The sequence below is a fragment of the Ochotona princeps genome, chromosome 14 (genome assembly GCF_030435755.1).
Source record: "Ochotona princeps isolate mOchPri1 chromosome 14, mOchPri1.hap1, whole genome shotgun sequence".
Taxonomy (NCBI): domain Eukaryota; kingdom Metazoa; phylum Chordata; class Mammalia; order Lagomorpha; family Ochotonidae; genus Ochotona; species Ochotona princeps.
The window spans coordinates 20,323,435-20,339,552 of NC_080845.1; the positions used below are offsets into that span (position 1 = coordinate 20,323,435).

General features: G+C 44.7%; 1 protein-coding gene across 3 annotated transcripts in view; it reads left to right on the forward strand.

Moving 5' to 3' along the window:
- Window positions 1–16,118, forward strand: part of EPB41L4B (erythrocyte membrane protein band 4.1 like 4B) — a 133,573-nt gene that overhangs the window by 70,076 nt on the left and 47,379 nt on the right. Inside the window, exon 16 of one of the 3 annotated variants that reach the window (XM_058672384.1) lies at window positions 385–1,222. The exons of the other annotated variants lie outside the window; for them this stretch is intronic. Coding sequence (XP_058528367.1) covers window positions 385–532 — 148 coding nt within the window. The 3' untranslated portion in view covers window positions 533–1,222. Of the gene's footprint in view, window positions 1–384; window positions 1,223–16,118 lie in introns of those variants that run through there. 3 annotated transcript variants of the gene reach the window in all.

Sequence of the window (16,118 nt, forward strand, 5' to 3'; positions counted from 1 at the left end):
AAGGTATACCCTGAGAATTCATTGGCCCCCAGGCTTTTGGGAAATGCTGTCTGTGACACATTACTAACATGACCATGACTTCAAGGCAGGGAAGCATTTTCCCCTTGAACCCAGCATGCCCTATGACCTTCAGATGCCCTTTAGAAGTGGTGACTCAGCCATAGACACAGCTTTTCGCTATGTGGAAATCAATGAACAATCTGCACTGTTTAAGGCCTTACAGAGAAAATCCATTGCTTACCATGGAAAACCCATTCCTTTCCTTTTGCAACTCCCCTCCACCCATGGCTTGCACTGCCCAGTTCCTTCACGTTCGTGTTGTCTCACTCACCTCTCGAGTTTCTCCCATTTTCCCACTAACCATGCACTCTGCGAACAACACAGGCCATCCTTGCACGATGACAGGTCTCATGGGAAGGCACCAGCCAGTGGAGACGACAGCCGTTTTGATTATGTCCACGACCAGAACCAGAAGAACTTGGGAGGGATGCAGAGCATGGTGTATCGAGATAAGCTCATGACCGCCCTTTGAGAGACTGGAGCGAGTTGCATCCATGCATTCACCACCACAGTCGCATTGGCATTCCATGAGAGTGTCTGGGATCCGTGTGGGGATTCGCTTGTTCAAGCAGGGTCTTTAAGGAATAGTTCCAGAAAGTGTGCTCAGTGTCTTTGTAAATATTTGAGGATCACTGTGATCACTAGTCATAATGTACTGTTGACTGCATTGCTCAATAACAATGAAGGTAGTTGAAGGCTCAGGAATCATTTTGATATTCTGATTTTAAAATTGGAGTGAGAGTCTATATTTGTCATACTGCTTTGTTCCTGATACGCTTGTTATTTAATTAACGGGACCTGCTAAAACCAGAAAAGCTTGGGAAGGTAACTTGACACACAGGACTGTCAGAGGGATGGAGATTGCCAGAGCCTGGTCCCCGTCACTATGTGAGCTGGGTTGTCGTTTCTCCCTCTGGAAAAGAGTGACCTCCAAGGTCCTCTCTGACTCTAAAATTCTGTAATCTGTTTAGATTTACTTATTCTTAGGCTGATGAGTATATTTAAACTAAATTCCTTAAAAGGAAAACAACAATATCCCCTTTTCTAAAAGAGGATTCCCCTTTTGGGAAGCTAAATAGAGCATATAACTTATTAGATGTGATGTAAGTTAAGGGAGACTGAATTTCCCATGTTAAAGCAGTTGAACCAGTTTAACTGCATAGTCATGAACTGCATAGCATCCACCATCCTAGCTTTGCTGTTCCAGTATGAGAATAATTTTAGTGTCTTAGTGATTGGTGCTGCTAACTCACGCTTTCAGAAGACATCGTGGCGAATAAACACTGTTGGAATTAAGGGCTTGTTATGTTATCCTAGACTTCACTGCTTTAAAAAAAAAAAAAAAAGCAACTGGGATGCACTTATGGCTCCCATGAAAGCAGATAAGGTTTATTTGAAGTTGTGCCAAAGCATTCTGTAGAATAGTGTAGAATCGGCATTGCCCCAGTCTTTGTGCAGAAAGAGGAATCAAGATGCTGTCTTTTAGAGTAAAACTTGTACCAAAATATTTATTTGCCTCATTTCAAATCAGGAGCTAAGCATTTTTTTCTCTCAATAGACAAGTCTGTTTATTCTTTCATCAGTTGTGCCTATAGAATCACTTCATTCTTGTGCCACTTCTGTAGATGTCATTGAAGTTTGGCCCATTTTATGTCCTTTACAATGATGTAATGACATCATCTGAAATATTTTATTGCTAAAACCAGATCTTTTCAGTCATCTCCGAAGTCTGTTCAGGAGAGAATCAGCCTTGTACTTTGCACAATGGAGCTGGCTGCCCATCTTCCCACACCCAGTGTTTGTTTACAGGTGTATTCCATTGTAGCCAATGTTTTCCTCCTCCGTGTACATGCTGCATACAAATGAACATGTTCTGAATCTTTTCATCTTGCTGATAACGTTTTTACAAATGTGTCTCCAAGGAATAAAGATTATTCTTGCCTTTTTTTTTTGGACTCCATCTTCATTGTATTGATTCTTGCCTCTGCACATGAATCTCGTCTGGATCACTTCCATCATGGCACAGTTGGCTTTTGCAAAGCTGAAGGTGAGCTGTCGGTTAAGAGGCATGAAACAAGGTCATCCTAAGATGAGACCACTCTTGGTAAGAGTGATTCTTCTTACAGGCACCGTGGCTGGGACATCTGTGTTATTGGGGCAGCTCTACTGAAGGCTGTGATACCTGGCAGCAGGTGCTGAGTGTGGGAAAGAGTGGGCGATGGGGCTTTTCCCTGCTCAGTCCTGTCACAAGAGCTGGTCTTTAACCTTGCTACTTCAGCTGTAATAAATACCCCTCTGCTGCAAGTCATGTGAGGGGATTCAGTTGTTTGTGACCAAGAAATCTAGTCAGTGTGCATCCTTGTGACGGCCTAATTGGTAAGTGGAGGCTACACTTGTCTTTGCTTCACACGATAGGCCTTTCTGTATTGCATTTCACAGCATCCTTTTTTTTTAACCAGTTCCTCTTCTGTCATCCTGTAGGCATTACTGTTTTACAAGGATCTTTTTACTTTTTGCTTTACTTCATACTTTCCTTGCTTGCTGCAGTCATGAAAGAGTGTTTGTATCCTGTATTAACCATGTAGTGCTGTTAACTGTAGAACCATTGTTTCTAGTCTGGGATACTAAACATGTTTTTAAACCAGTATTTCCCCTTTGGCATCACAGTTTAAATTCCGCATTGCAAAATGATCATCTGTAATCCACTCCTCCCTGTCCCAAGACAGCTTTTCTCCTGCTTGAATTCTCCCTCTTCTATTAACCTGTAGTAAGAAACTGTACATTATCCACAGTTTTGCAGTTCTTCCTTTTGTCGCTTGTCTCCATGCAGCACTGGTTCTGTTCAACACTTGCTTCCTTGATATTCGTGTTGAGCTGTTGAGCTCTTGCTCTGGCTGGGATTGGGTACCCTTGCTGATCTCCCTGACTCCAGCCACTTCTGACAAGCCTGTCTTCCCAGAGGGATCTTTCTCAAGCACAGTCTGGCTGTGCTGCTCCAGGCATTGCCATGGGATGAAGTTGGCTTCTGCCCTATTGCTCTAGCATATTCCACCCACCCCTCCCATGTGTCAGCCTCCTGTTCCAGATCCTACAATACCACTCTGCTTGTGGTTCCTGGCATACACCACACCCTGCTGTTACTCACACCTGTGCCTTTGCAGATACTGTTCCTTCCGCCCAGATTTCTGTCACTCCAATGCCTTTCCCCAACTCCTACTCATCCCTTAAGCCTCCACTCACAGACGTCATCCTGTCCCAGGCACTCTGTGACAGCCCCACCTCTGCAAATTGGGTTAATTTCTGTGCTCTGTGTTCCACTACTCTTCCCTCTTCCACCCCCACACATAGTAGCATTGCACTCACTGCTCTGGATTGAAATGGCCTCTTTTGTTCTTCTCATCCTGGAGTTTGTATGCTCCTGAAAGCAAGAGCTCAGGGTTTCATTTGCCTTTGTTCCCTGGTGCCTGAAAGATAGCAGGTGCTCAATGAATGAATGAATGCTCAAAAATGGGTTATTTCAGGTTCATTCTAAATGAACTGTCTAACCAGTTAACAAACAGGAATATGTCATCTCTGGGCTGGTCTGAAGGCTTCTGCACAATTTACCCAGCCTGGGGGCATTGTGTTTTAAGAAGAGTGTTGGCGATCCTGTGATCTCTGGATTCAGCTTTAGTGTCAACTGTGCCTCCTTTTGAGGCATTGGCACAATGTTGAACAGGGCAGGGAACGGTTCAGCCATAGGACATGGGAAGCCCCATGGAGTTGCTGTTGATCCCCAGGGATACAAGGCCAGGGAGCCCAGGGCTGAGCCTCCTGCTCTGCCTGTGCTGCTCCTCATGATCTGCAGTCCTGTGAGGTGGATGGTATCCTCTTCATGTGTGGGAAAGCTCATTGGGGTTTAATAAAGAAACGCATGTGTCATTCAGATGATGTTAAACTGGAATTCTGGTTCCAGAAGCTGTGTTAACCCCTGTGCTCCAATGCCTTAGCCATTCATCCTTCTGCCATTGTGACCCTGCTGGTCCACATCTCCATGAGCCTATTAGCTTATCATGAGCAGTTCACTCCACTGAAACCTAGTTATTAACTAGAGAACCACAGACTGCTATTAGTGGTATACTAACTGTGCACCCATAGTCCCAGCTGCTATGGAGTAGCCCTGTCTGCTCTCACAACTATCCTCAGTCTAGTAACTGTCCATAACCCCATACACCTGCCTGTGTGTCATCTCCTTGCCCATCACCAGTGGTCTAAAACCGTGTCTGTCCTGTAGTTGAACGTCCCTTATCCTCAATGATCAAGTAACCCTACCACACCTCACCATCTTCCCCCACACTAATTGCCCATCTGTGCACGCATTTGTTCCATCACAGCCCCGTTTTCCAAGGGGCAGAGATGGGGTATTTGTTGTGGGCAATGAACTGCTACTCCACTGGAGCTGGTCAATTGCTTCCCTCCTCAAAACTTCAGGAACCAATCATGCCTTCTGAAGTATTAGCCACCAACAAAATCAAGCTCGCTTTTCTAAAATGAATACAATTAACTTTTCACATCATTCACACTGCTATACCTAATGATCATTCATGTTTTTTTGACCTCCCAGTATCCAACAGTGACATGAATGTGTCACTAGATTGATACATGTTCATATGAGCCAGAAGTCTTGAAATCATGGCCTTCGAACCCTCTATCAATTTTTTGGCCGGCCATTTCTGCCAAAAACAGTTCTTATCACAAGGTGGACTGAGTCAGCAAGTGTGTCTTTTTTTTTTTTTTTTTTAATCTTTCTTGCCTGTTCACATTGCTCCTTCCAGGTTAGTGACTTCAGACTCCCGGGTCCTACTCTAAACAGAACTAATGACAGAGCCCTTTATGTAACCCTTGACTTTGCAGCTTTTAAGTGGCCTTTTAAAAAAAATCAGCTCAGCAAAGAACTCCATGAACAGCCATATTGATCTCTTCAGATCAATATTTCTCAAACTTAGCTCTAAGTCAATTCCCTGACCAACCAAACCTTACAAGCATTCCAGGTAAATACCCTGAATTGATCTAGGGTGTGTTGCTTCCGCCACCTGACAGGCGACCATGAACAAAGGCAGAGGCAAAGCAGAAGGGACCAAGAGGCAGGAAGTGCAAACTGGTGTTACAGCAAGGCCCCTTAGTGCATGGAAATAGCGTATGTTAGGAAACCCCAGGGGTACCTAATAGGCAAACAAGTGTGAAATAGACAGTCAGCCTCCACCAAAGAAACCTTCAGTAATTCTGCAGATAGACCCACTTCTCCCCTCAATTTGGGAAGCCAAACAATGACTTGGACAGCTTAGTAAAAATGTAGATCGTTGGGCTCTAAAGAGTGGTTATGGTGGGTTTTAGCAAGTCATCCCAGGGGAGCCCCAGGTGGACAGCAGCAGGACTTCAGTTTGCCAAAGCACAACTGTTTCTCTGGTCCTAGCTGTTTTCTAATAGCTCCATTTTGACTCCCATTAGAAGTGAATTTTTTTTCTGACCTGGCAAGGTGTTAAGAAGTTACTGACTGGACTATATGTACTCAACAGAGCTTTGCAAGTAAGCCCATGGTAATGAAGAAGAATCTGAGGACTGTGCTGCACCTTAGTTGACTTTAATTTCACCACAAACCATTCCCCCTCAGTCTGTTCAGCCAGTTGTGTGCATTGTTCTGCGCCCCAGCAAATTTTGCCCTTTGATGCACACACCTGTACCAAGATCAGAGGCATGGTGGAGAAACAGAAGTTTGCAGAAGCAATATGGCTGGGGTGTCACAAGCCAGGCAGGAATGTGACATGATATTCAAACTTGGCAGAAAGAGGAAGGAAGCTGCAAGACCCCACAGGTCTCTGGCAAGGTGACATGTGGCAGCTGAGGAATCACAGTGCAATTTCAACCCCAGGGTTGCCGCACACTAATTGTATGACCTCTGGCTAACCGCTTCTCTCACCCTTCATTTCCCTCACCCCAAAAGGAAATTTAGCAATGTCTCGCTGTTAGAACTATATGACATCAGGTGTGTATGGGACTTTGCACCATGTTTGATGCCAGCTGGTAGCAATTTTTAGTGGTTTTCTGAGATGTAAGGCCTTAGCTCTCCAGGTGGACAAAAGCAGGCCCAGCAGATTCAAAGTCTAGCTCAAGAAAGAGCACGTCTTAGAGGTTGTTGGGTTGAGATGTCACAGTCTAAATTTAGCGATGGAAAGGGGTGCTTGATTCTACAGGGAAGATCAGATGCAAAAAGGTTAACCAACAAGCCAAGGAAGGGCAGACACACCACAGAGGGTCTTTAAAGGGAAAAAAGAGAGAAAGAAATTATATTTCTGTCTGGGCATCCAAGAATGAGACTGTTCAGACAGGGTAGGAACAATACCCTTACATCTGTGATGCCAGAGTTTTGCGGAGGAAGGAGCTGGGAGACTGCAAAGAAATGTTTTGTATAATTGGGAGTCAGTCATTTGTAGACCTGAAAGAGAATGCCAGCTAACTTCAGATTGTAACAGACAAAACAGGAAGCTTTTAATTATTAGGAGACGGGAAAGTGACAAAGAGCGGCTGTACTTTCTTACTTTGTTTTAAACAGGAAATGCCGGCCATTGTAAAAATCCAAGCAGAGAGCTTCTTTCCACCAGCTTATTCCCAGTTCCCTGGTTCTTCCCAGAGGCAAACATCATTAGCATTTCTTCTTGTCTACCTGAGACTGTTAACGTGTAGACACAAGCACATATGTTGGTTTAACCAATCAATATCAGCAGACGCTAAGGTTGCATTAACTTCCTAAAACCACAAGCACACTGCCATTCTTGTACATCCTTCCTGTGCATCTGAACAGATCATCGTGTAGAATACATGCTCTCAAAGCACAATCAGAGTGAATGTTGGCTTAGCAGTGATGATGCCCACATCACATATGGCAGTGAGTGGTTTCAATACCCTGCTCCAGATCCTGACTCCAGCTTCCTGCTACAGAGTGCAGACCCTTGGGAGATTATGGTGATGGCTCAGGTAGTTGGGTTCCTATCACCCACACTGGAAACTGGCCCTCAACACCTGGCTTCCAGTTTCAGCCTGGCTCTGCCCTGACCGCTGTAGGTGTCCAAAGCGTGAACCAACAAATGAGAAAACTGTGTGTCTCAAGTAAGTTCAAGTTTTTCTTTAGGAAAGTAGAGCCACTAGGTTGAAAAGTTTGTACATGTCTAATTTAAATATTGCCCAGTAAGATTTCCCTGCAAAGATCCTGCGCCTATTTACATTCCTTGCAGCATCCCTGGTGTCAGTGTTTATGTGACCTCAGAGAAAGCAAGCTCAATAGCTTTTGTAGCATTTGTGAACTTCCATTTTAATTATACTTTTCTTTTTTTAAGGATGTATTTATCTATTTGAAGTGCAGAGTTACTGTGAGACAGTAATTCAATCACCCAAAAAGCCCCAATGCCCAGGGTTGGGCCAGGCTGAAGTCAGGCACCTAGAGCCAGGTCTCCCATGTGGGTGCAGGTGCCTAAGTACTGGGCCACCTTCATTGCTTTCCCAGGTATGTTAGCAGGTATCTGGTTAGCATATGGAGGGAGCAACCAGGGCTTGAATTGGTACCCATGTGGCATGCTAGTGGGTGTTGCTTGGTCTGCTGTGCCACCAGCCCTTTTATTACCCTTCTCTTTGAACAAGGTCACAGACTTTTTCATCTCCCTGAATTCACTTGTTACTAGTTGTCTGCAAACCATCCAGCACACCTCTTCCTGAATTGTGCCCTTAGCAAAGATTTGGTTGATGAACTAGCCAACCATGTCATCTTAGCATTAAGAATAGTGAAGAAAGGGAAGACAGGCAGCGCTGATGGTCACTAGATGCTGTTCAAAGATAGGTGTCCTGACATTCAGTCCCAGCATGAAGCTGCCCAAGGGGGTTGGGACAGGAATGTAGGTGACAGGAAATACTGGGTAAAGAGACACATTTCTGCCACCTCTGTTCCCTTTTCTGGTAGAGAGTTTACTGAGAACTTTTCACCCAGATTTCTTGAATACCTATTCACATTGTGAATGTCCCTGGTGCATTTGACCCAACAGGATAAACAGTAGTTACAATAATAATTCTCATGTATCAGAACTACAACTTGTAGTTACAATTCTATTTCTTATGTATCAGAACCTGAATCATAGCCGCCTCCCGGGACTCACGAATGATCTTTACTGAAGCAAAGGCTGCGGGATTTAAAGTACCAAAAGTGCTGTAGTGTTGGCAATCTGCTAGTAAGTATTAGGAAAATCAGAGGACCATCCTTCTTGGGCTCGTGGTATAAGACACTGCAAACGGAAAGCTACCGAATCATCCCCTAGTGAATGGGAGTAGTGGTACAGGAATCCACCTTCTGCCACTGAGACCTCAGAGGTGTTGATATGCTAATGGCGCACCCACTGTCACCCTTGGGCTGAATAATGGACATTGCACGTGTATTACATGTAATTAAAACAAGAAGCCCTGAAAATGAGCCTCAGTTTATTGGCCTCAGAGGCTGACAAATTAAGTTTATAATAGAAGCTGCTGAAAAACCCGCAAGAATTGGGGGACAGAGCCAGGATCGTTTAAGAAAACTTTGGAACACTAAGACTGATATGGATTATCTCTTGTCTGTGTCACCTCAGAAATACGGATACAGTGTTGAACTCCAGCTTACACCAGTGTATTGTACTGTTAGACTTAACAGATCATGCATTCTATCCCCCCAGCCTAAAATTTACTCCCCCATGGATAACTGTCTCTTTGATTTGGTGAATTGAATAATATCCAAGAAGTGGAGAAGTGGCCCCCGCGCTCACGCCCAGCACTGCAGTGCTTTAGTGAGCAGAGAATATTGGCAGTGGAGAAGGTGTCGTAACCTGGGTGCCCATGACAGGGACTCTTCTGTTCCCAGAGGGGTCCCATGTAATACCACCTGGGAATGTACACAAGCTCATGGCTCACTCTCTGAGGAAACGGAACATTCCAGGCCATGATTGTGGCACAGGGAAACAGATACTGGTGACTTAAACACGGCGTTATATAAGAAAGGGAGGCACTTCACAGAGGTGACTGCTGTAAGGAAAACAAGTCGATTTGTGTCTGCGTGGTGTTTTCTTCTTTTCAAGGCAGGAAAGAGATTGAATAAACTCTTATTACTGATACGCCCCCGAGCAAAAATGAACTTAAGGAATAGTAATTTTCTGGACTCAGCAGCTGAAAATGCTTGCATCGTAAGTCTCACCAGAGAATTAGCGAGCCCTACCTCACAGCTCCTTGTGCTTCAGTGACACGTGGGTGTAAGCACGTGTGCACACACACCACACACATGTCCCTGCTGGCTCCACGCACACACAGAGTGAGGAAGCTTTTGAGACCTAGCAACAATAGCATCAAGACAGAACCAGTCTTCTGGTGGGAAACTTGATGCCCTGCTCACAACCATTCACTGACATCACTGGACAGCAGCTTAGGCAGAAGAAGATTCCAGACTTGAAGTTGGAGGCATTTAGCCTGTATAGCTCACATGGGACAGACGCCAGCTGCCAGCACACCCCCAAAAACTTCCATCACACCTTAATGCTGGAAAATACTTCCTACAGCTTTCAGAGATGAAGCAACATAGATAGAAACTGTCAGGTTCAGTCATCATGAAGTCACTTCTGCTCTGTCCAGCCTAATAGTAAAAGCTAAAAATGCATGACTGAAGTTAAATGTTTGTGAAAAACTTGGAAAATTACTTGAAGAGAATTATAATTTCTAGCACTAAAACGAGCTTATTAAACACGTGTCTGCTCTACTCCATGCAAGTACTGATTATTGAAAATGCCATCTTTAGCTCCAGATAACTAAGAAACTAGTCAAAAGAGCTCCCTGTCAAAGATACGTTAGAAGATCATCTCTGCTAATACTAGAACTACTTGGAAAATTTGTTACAAGGATAATTCTTGAAAGAAGTACAGACTTTGGAAATGTTCTTCCGCTGATGATGAAGGAATTTAAACCATACCCAGAGGCCAACATTATAGCACAGCAAATTAAACCACCACATGCATCGCTGGCATCCCATATGAGCGCTGGTTTGAGTTCTAACTGTTCCACTTTTGACCCAGTTCCCTACTCATGCCCCTGGGAGGTAAGTTGAGAATGGCGCAAGTGCTTGGGCCCCCACCACCCACATGGAAGATCCGGAGGAAATTACAGGCTCATGGCTTCTGCCTGACCCAGTCCCAGTTGTTGTGGCCATTAGAGGAGTAAAACAGTGGCTGAAAGATTCTCCCTCCCTCGCTGCCTTTGAAATAAATAAATCTTTTAAAAATAAACAAATGATGCCAAAACATATAATTTTGATCTTTTTAGCTAAGAAGTGAAAATCATCTTTCTAGTCTTTAAAAAAATATAAATCCACTGAGTGACTGCAAAACATCATCTCTGATTAACAGACGTGATTTTCCTAATGTGTCACTTTTCTAAAATGCTGCTAGTTTTCTTCTCAAATCTGCTATGAAAGATGCAGTTTTTCAAATACCTATTTACTGCCAAATTATATGCATGCCCTGAATTCAGCAAGAACTTGTGTTGATCCACTGTCTACTGAATTACAGTGAAAAGCACTGACAGATACCTGGCAAACCAGAATGAGTAATTGTACCTTCTCTCATCTCTCAACTGGACACAACAGGGATCAAATTATGTCATTGAGCTGTAGTCCTTGCCTTATAAATGCTTAATCAGTGTCCCCAGGTGCAGTGTCTGGCCTAGGTAAATGAGTTACCTAAGGTCACATAGCCAAGTGCAGCCATGGCCCCTTGTTATTAAACCGTCCTCCCATGCACGTGGCAAAGCATTGTCAGTACACAGGAGAGCACCAGGTTTTAGAATCAAGTTGACCAGGGTCGAATCCCAGGTCTGCCACTTAGAGCCTTATAACATTTTTTTAAATGATGTATTTATTTTTTTTATTTGAAGGACTGGAAGAGACAGATCAATCTTCCATCTGCTGGTTTGCTTCCCAGATAACATCTGAAACCGGGAACTCTGTCTTGATCTCCGGGATCAGTGGCAGGGATGCGAACACTTAGGCTGTCTGCTTCTGCTTTCACAAGGCTGAGTAGCACGGGCTGGATTGAAAGCAGAGCAGCCGGGACTCAAATCCAAATGCTTGGGTCATTAAGTGGTAGCTTAGCTTGCTGAGCCACAACAGCACTTAGCTGTGTGACTTTGAGAAAACTTCTTAGTCTTCAGGTAATTGTTGGAGGGTTCTATAAGTTAACTCATAGCAACCACGTTCCCTCTCTGCATATTTAGCATGATTGCTACCCAGGTGTTTGGTCAGAAAGCTGGGTTCTGGCTGACACTTGGTGTGGAAACAGGATGATTGAGTGGGGCTGCTCAGAGCCCCCTTTGGAGAGCCACAGTCTGGGCAGATGACCCAGATATGAACTGCTGGCAGTGCTGCTTGGCTTCTCCTTGTCCTTAGTCCATAAAGAAAATGACATATGAGGACACTTGAAAAACTTGGTGGAAAGTGGAATTTAAAGATAAATTGGAGCAGACATTTTCCTAGCAGTTTAGATGCATTCTTCACGTACCAGGTTCAAATCATTCCCAGTTCTGGCTTCCTGCTCATCTGCGAGGCAGTGATACTAGCTCAAGTAGTTTGTTCCCTGCCATGCATGTGAGAAGACCAAGCTAAGCTTGAGGACTTAACCTGGCCGGTCCCCAATTGTGGGCGTTTGAGGAATGAACTAGCAGATGGAGAATCTCTTAACCTGCTGTGTCTCCTCCTCTCTGCCTTTCAAGTGAGAAAATAAATTTTGAAAAATATTTTAAAGAACAGAATTGTAGCTGGTGCTGTGGTGTAGTATGTTAAGTTACCACCTTCAATGCCAGCATCTCATGTGGGTGCTGTTTCAAGTCTCAACTGCTCCACTTCCAATCTAGCTCCCTGCTAGTGAATCTCGGATAACAAAAGAGATGGCCCAAGTTCATGGTTCCGTGCCACGCATAAGAGAGACCCAGAAGAAGCTCCTGGTTCCTGATTTGCCCTGACAGAACACTGGACTGTTGTGGCATTTGGGGAGTGAACCAGTGAATGGAAAACTTCAACACCTGTCTCTTTTCTGATTCTCTCTTTTCTCTCTCATTCTGCCTGCCAAATAAATAGATATAAATGTATATGTAAGTTTGTTATATAAATTATTATATATGCCTTAATTTGACAGGCAGAGTTAAAGAGAGGAGACACAAAGAGATCTTCCATCTGCTGGTTCACTCCCCCAGGTAGCTGCAATGGCCAGAGCTGAGCCAATTTTAATCCAGGAGCCAGGAGATTCCTCTGGGTCTCCAGATGGGTGCAGGGGCCCAAGGACTTGAACCATCCTTTTCTGCTTTTCCAGGCCACAAGCAGAGAACTGGATCAGAAGTAGAGCAGCTGGGACTTGACCTGGAACTCACAGAGGCTTAGCCTACTATACTAAAGTGCTAAAATCTTTGAAATATCTGAGCTCTTTTAAAAAAAATATTTTGGTGCAAAAAAAATGTATGCATATGAGAGGTCTTCAAAAAGATCCATGGGCAACACATGCTATTTGAAAACTCCATGGATCAAAAAATATTAGCACAGAAATGAACTTTTCATTCTTATCTACCTATTTATTTGAAAGTTAGAAAGATCTTCCATCTGCTTCTTCACTCCAAATGGCCACAGTAGCCAAGGCTGGGCCGAGAAAAACCAAGGAGTGGGCATCTCCATGCAGGTCTTCCATGTTGGTGGCAGGGGCTCAAGTACTTGGGACACCCTCCACTGCTTTCTCAGATGCATTAATAGGGAGCTGGCTCAGAAGAGGAACATCTAGAACTTGAGTCCATGCCCACAGAAGATGCCAGCATCAGAGGAAGTGGCAACTTAACTCATATACCACAATGACAGCCCCCTACAAATTATTTTAATTATTTTTATTTATTTGAAAGAGTGATCTCTCATCTGTTGGTTCATTCCCCAAATGCAACATCCAGGACTGGACCAAGGCAAAACTAGGAGACAGAAACTTAGTCTGGGTCTCTTGCATGGACACATGGATTTAATTAATTGAGCCCTTACCTGTTGTTCTCCAGGGAATGCGTTAGCAGAAAGTGGGAGCTTGCAGTAGGGCCAGGACCCCCACAGGTGCTTCAGTAAGGAATGCATCCATTCCAAATAGCATCTGAACCACCATGCCAAATGCCCAGCCCTAAACTTATCTTTCAGTTCTCTTTTTCTCATGTATTAGAAGTTAGACCGTCTGGTTCTAATTTGGCAGTAGATCATAAATAAAGTGTGAAGAATCTACAGACAGATTTACATTGTATATCAGTCATGGATTATGAGGAAAACTGGAGCAACTAGGTATTGAAACTTTTTAAGATTTACTTATTGGAAAGTCAGATTTACGGAGAGGAGACGAGAGAAAGATCTTCCAACCACTGGTTCTCTCCCCTAAGTGGCAGCAATGACCAGAGCTGAGCTGATCTAAAGCCAGGTGCCAGGAGTTCCTTCTGTGTCTCCCATGTGTGTGCAGGGTTCCAAGGCTTTGGGCCAGCCTCCACTGCTCTCCTAGGCCACAAGAAAGGAGCTGGATGGGAAGTAGAGCAGCTAGAGCACAAACCAGCACCCATATTGGACCTGGCACCATATAAGGCAAGAATTTAGCCACTGAGCCATCACACTGGGCCCTATTTCCTAGAATTTAATACAGGGAATAGTTACGTGAGAAGTGTTCGCACTAGCAGTTGAATTGGATAAAGAAGCAACCCAGAAATTAGCCAACAACCAGAACCTGCCTATCACTCCTGGGTTTCTGTAGGCTTGGGGAGGCATCCATGCCCCAGCACTTAGGTATTGGTGCCACAGAGCCCTCACAGCTGCTGCTAGAGGCATAAAGAGATGAGCATGAAAAACCCTGACTTAGCTACCCCCTCCACACACTGTCAGTGCCTCTCCTTGGCCAGACCTGCATAGAAACTCAAAGCAGGGAGCTTGGAAAGTGCAGTTCATTGGAAACTACAAGTGGGAGTGAGAATAGGAGATAGATCTGAGAACGCCGAGAAAGTTCTTGCTCCTGAAAAGATGGCAGTGCAGGTTCATGGGGTAAGGAGGAATTATTCCTTCAGCACCGTTGGAACAGTGGTTTTCCCTTTCAACAAAAATTAGGTCATTACCTCCCAAAATACATACACATTGCTCTAAGTTCATAATTTGAAGGTGAAAAGTAGAGTGGTCACAGCAGGAGGCTCACTCTCATGGCTTTATTGAGCTCAGGTGCGTCCCCTGCACAATTGGTGTGCATTGTCAGCTCCAGGTCTCAGCACCTGCAGGAGCCTCCACCTGGCACACCCATGGCCACCCCTCCCCCAGTCCAGTCTTATTTATGTTTCAGGACATCACCTACTTAGGAAGTCCTCCCTGCTGTCCTTCGCAGGCCAGACTGGGCATCCCTCTCCTGCCTGTGTTTGCCAAAGCAGCCATAAGCACCTGCAGGGCCAAGACAATGCCTTGTTTGTCTCTTTACTCTCCTGTGCCAGGCACAAGAGTTGCCAATGAGACATTCATCAGGTGCATTGGTATTTAATTTTGCTCTAGATGATTCAGCATTAGTTGTGCACCTGCTGTGTGGTTTGCACTTTGCTTAGCACAGTAGAGGACATGAAAGCATGGGAGTAGTACTCTGTGTGGTTGGGAAGTCCAGACAGGAACACAAGGCTGCCTCAGCCAGTGGGGCTCCAGAAGGATGTGGCTTTTCCTTGAGTGCATTTGCTGCTGTAAATAGAAGCCGGGACAGATGGCAAGGTTCAGCAGATGGGCAGCACTTGCAACAGCAAGCAGAGAGGCAGGAGTCCTGGACTGGACCCCAGGCCCAGCCTCATTTCCCACTGTGTGACCTGGTCACCCCGCTCCCTGTAGTAGGCACCTCTGTTTCCATAGGAATGAGAAGGTTGGGCCAGGGCATCAATTCACCCTGGCCACACACTGGATTTGGAGATAGACAACAGTGTGATTGACCTGGGAGAGGGCGGGCATGGGTATTACTCAATAGTTGTCCTTATGAGTTGTGGGGTTTTGTTTGCTTGTTTACTTTTTAATTTGCAAAGCAGACACAAAGAGAGGTAAGATTTTTCTTACACTGGTTCACTTCCCAAATGCCCACAATAACCAGGAATGGGCCAAACCAAAGCTGGGAGCCCAAAATTCCACCCAGGTCTTCCATGTGAATGGCAGGGACCCACATACTTAGGCCATCACCTGCTGCATCAGCAGGAAATTGGCATCAGAGGTGCAGGCAGACTGAGAGCAGGCCCTCAGACGTATGATGTGGGTGTCCCAAGCAGCAAGTCAGATGCTTCACTAGATGCCCACCACTTATCTGATAATTTGAAAATAACCTACAATTGACTATTTTAAATTGTACAGCTCACTTCTTTTTACTGTTTTCACAAAGTGATGCAGCCATCACTGCAATCTAATTTTAGGATATTTTCATCTCACCCTGTCAAACTCCATAGCTGTTAGCAATGACTGCCCATTTTCCTTCATCTTCCTCTTGCATAAGGAGCCACTAGTCTTCCTATAGAGCTGCCTCATCTAAATATTTCATATAAATGGAGTCATAGGCTGTCTGGCCTTTTATATCTGCATTATGTTTTCAGGTTCACTCATGAACCATGTTACAGCACAGATGAAGACTTCATTCCTATTTATGGCTGAGTGTCCATTGTATGGATGTCCTGCATGCCATTTATCCATGCATTAGCAGATGGGCGTTTGAATTGTTTATCCTTGTGACTGTTAGGAGTAACACTATGACACTGCTAATGACACCATTAGGAATGACAACAGTCTTGTACAGACTTTCACATGGACATATTTTCGTTTCTCCTGGCAGTAGACATGGGAGTAGGATGGCCAGGTCATATGTCACCTCTGATAGTTGGAAGTGCTGCCAGGAATCCTCCAAACTGGCTGTAGCATTCTGTGTTGCCTCAAATACTGTGCAGGTTTTCCTAGGTGACCTAGAGACCTC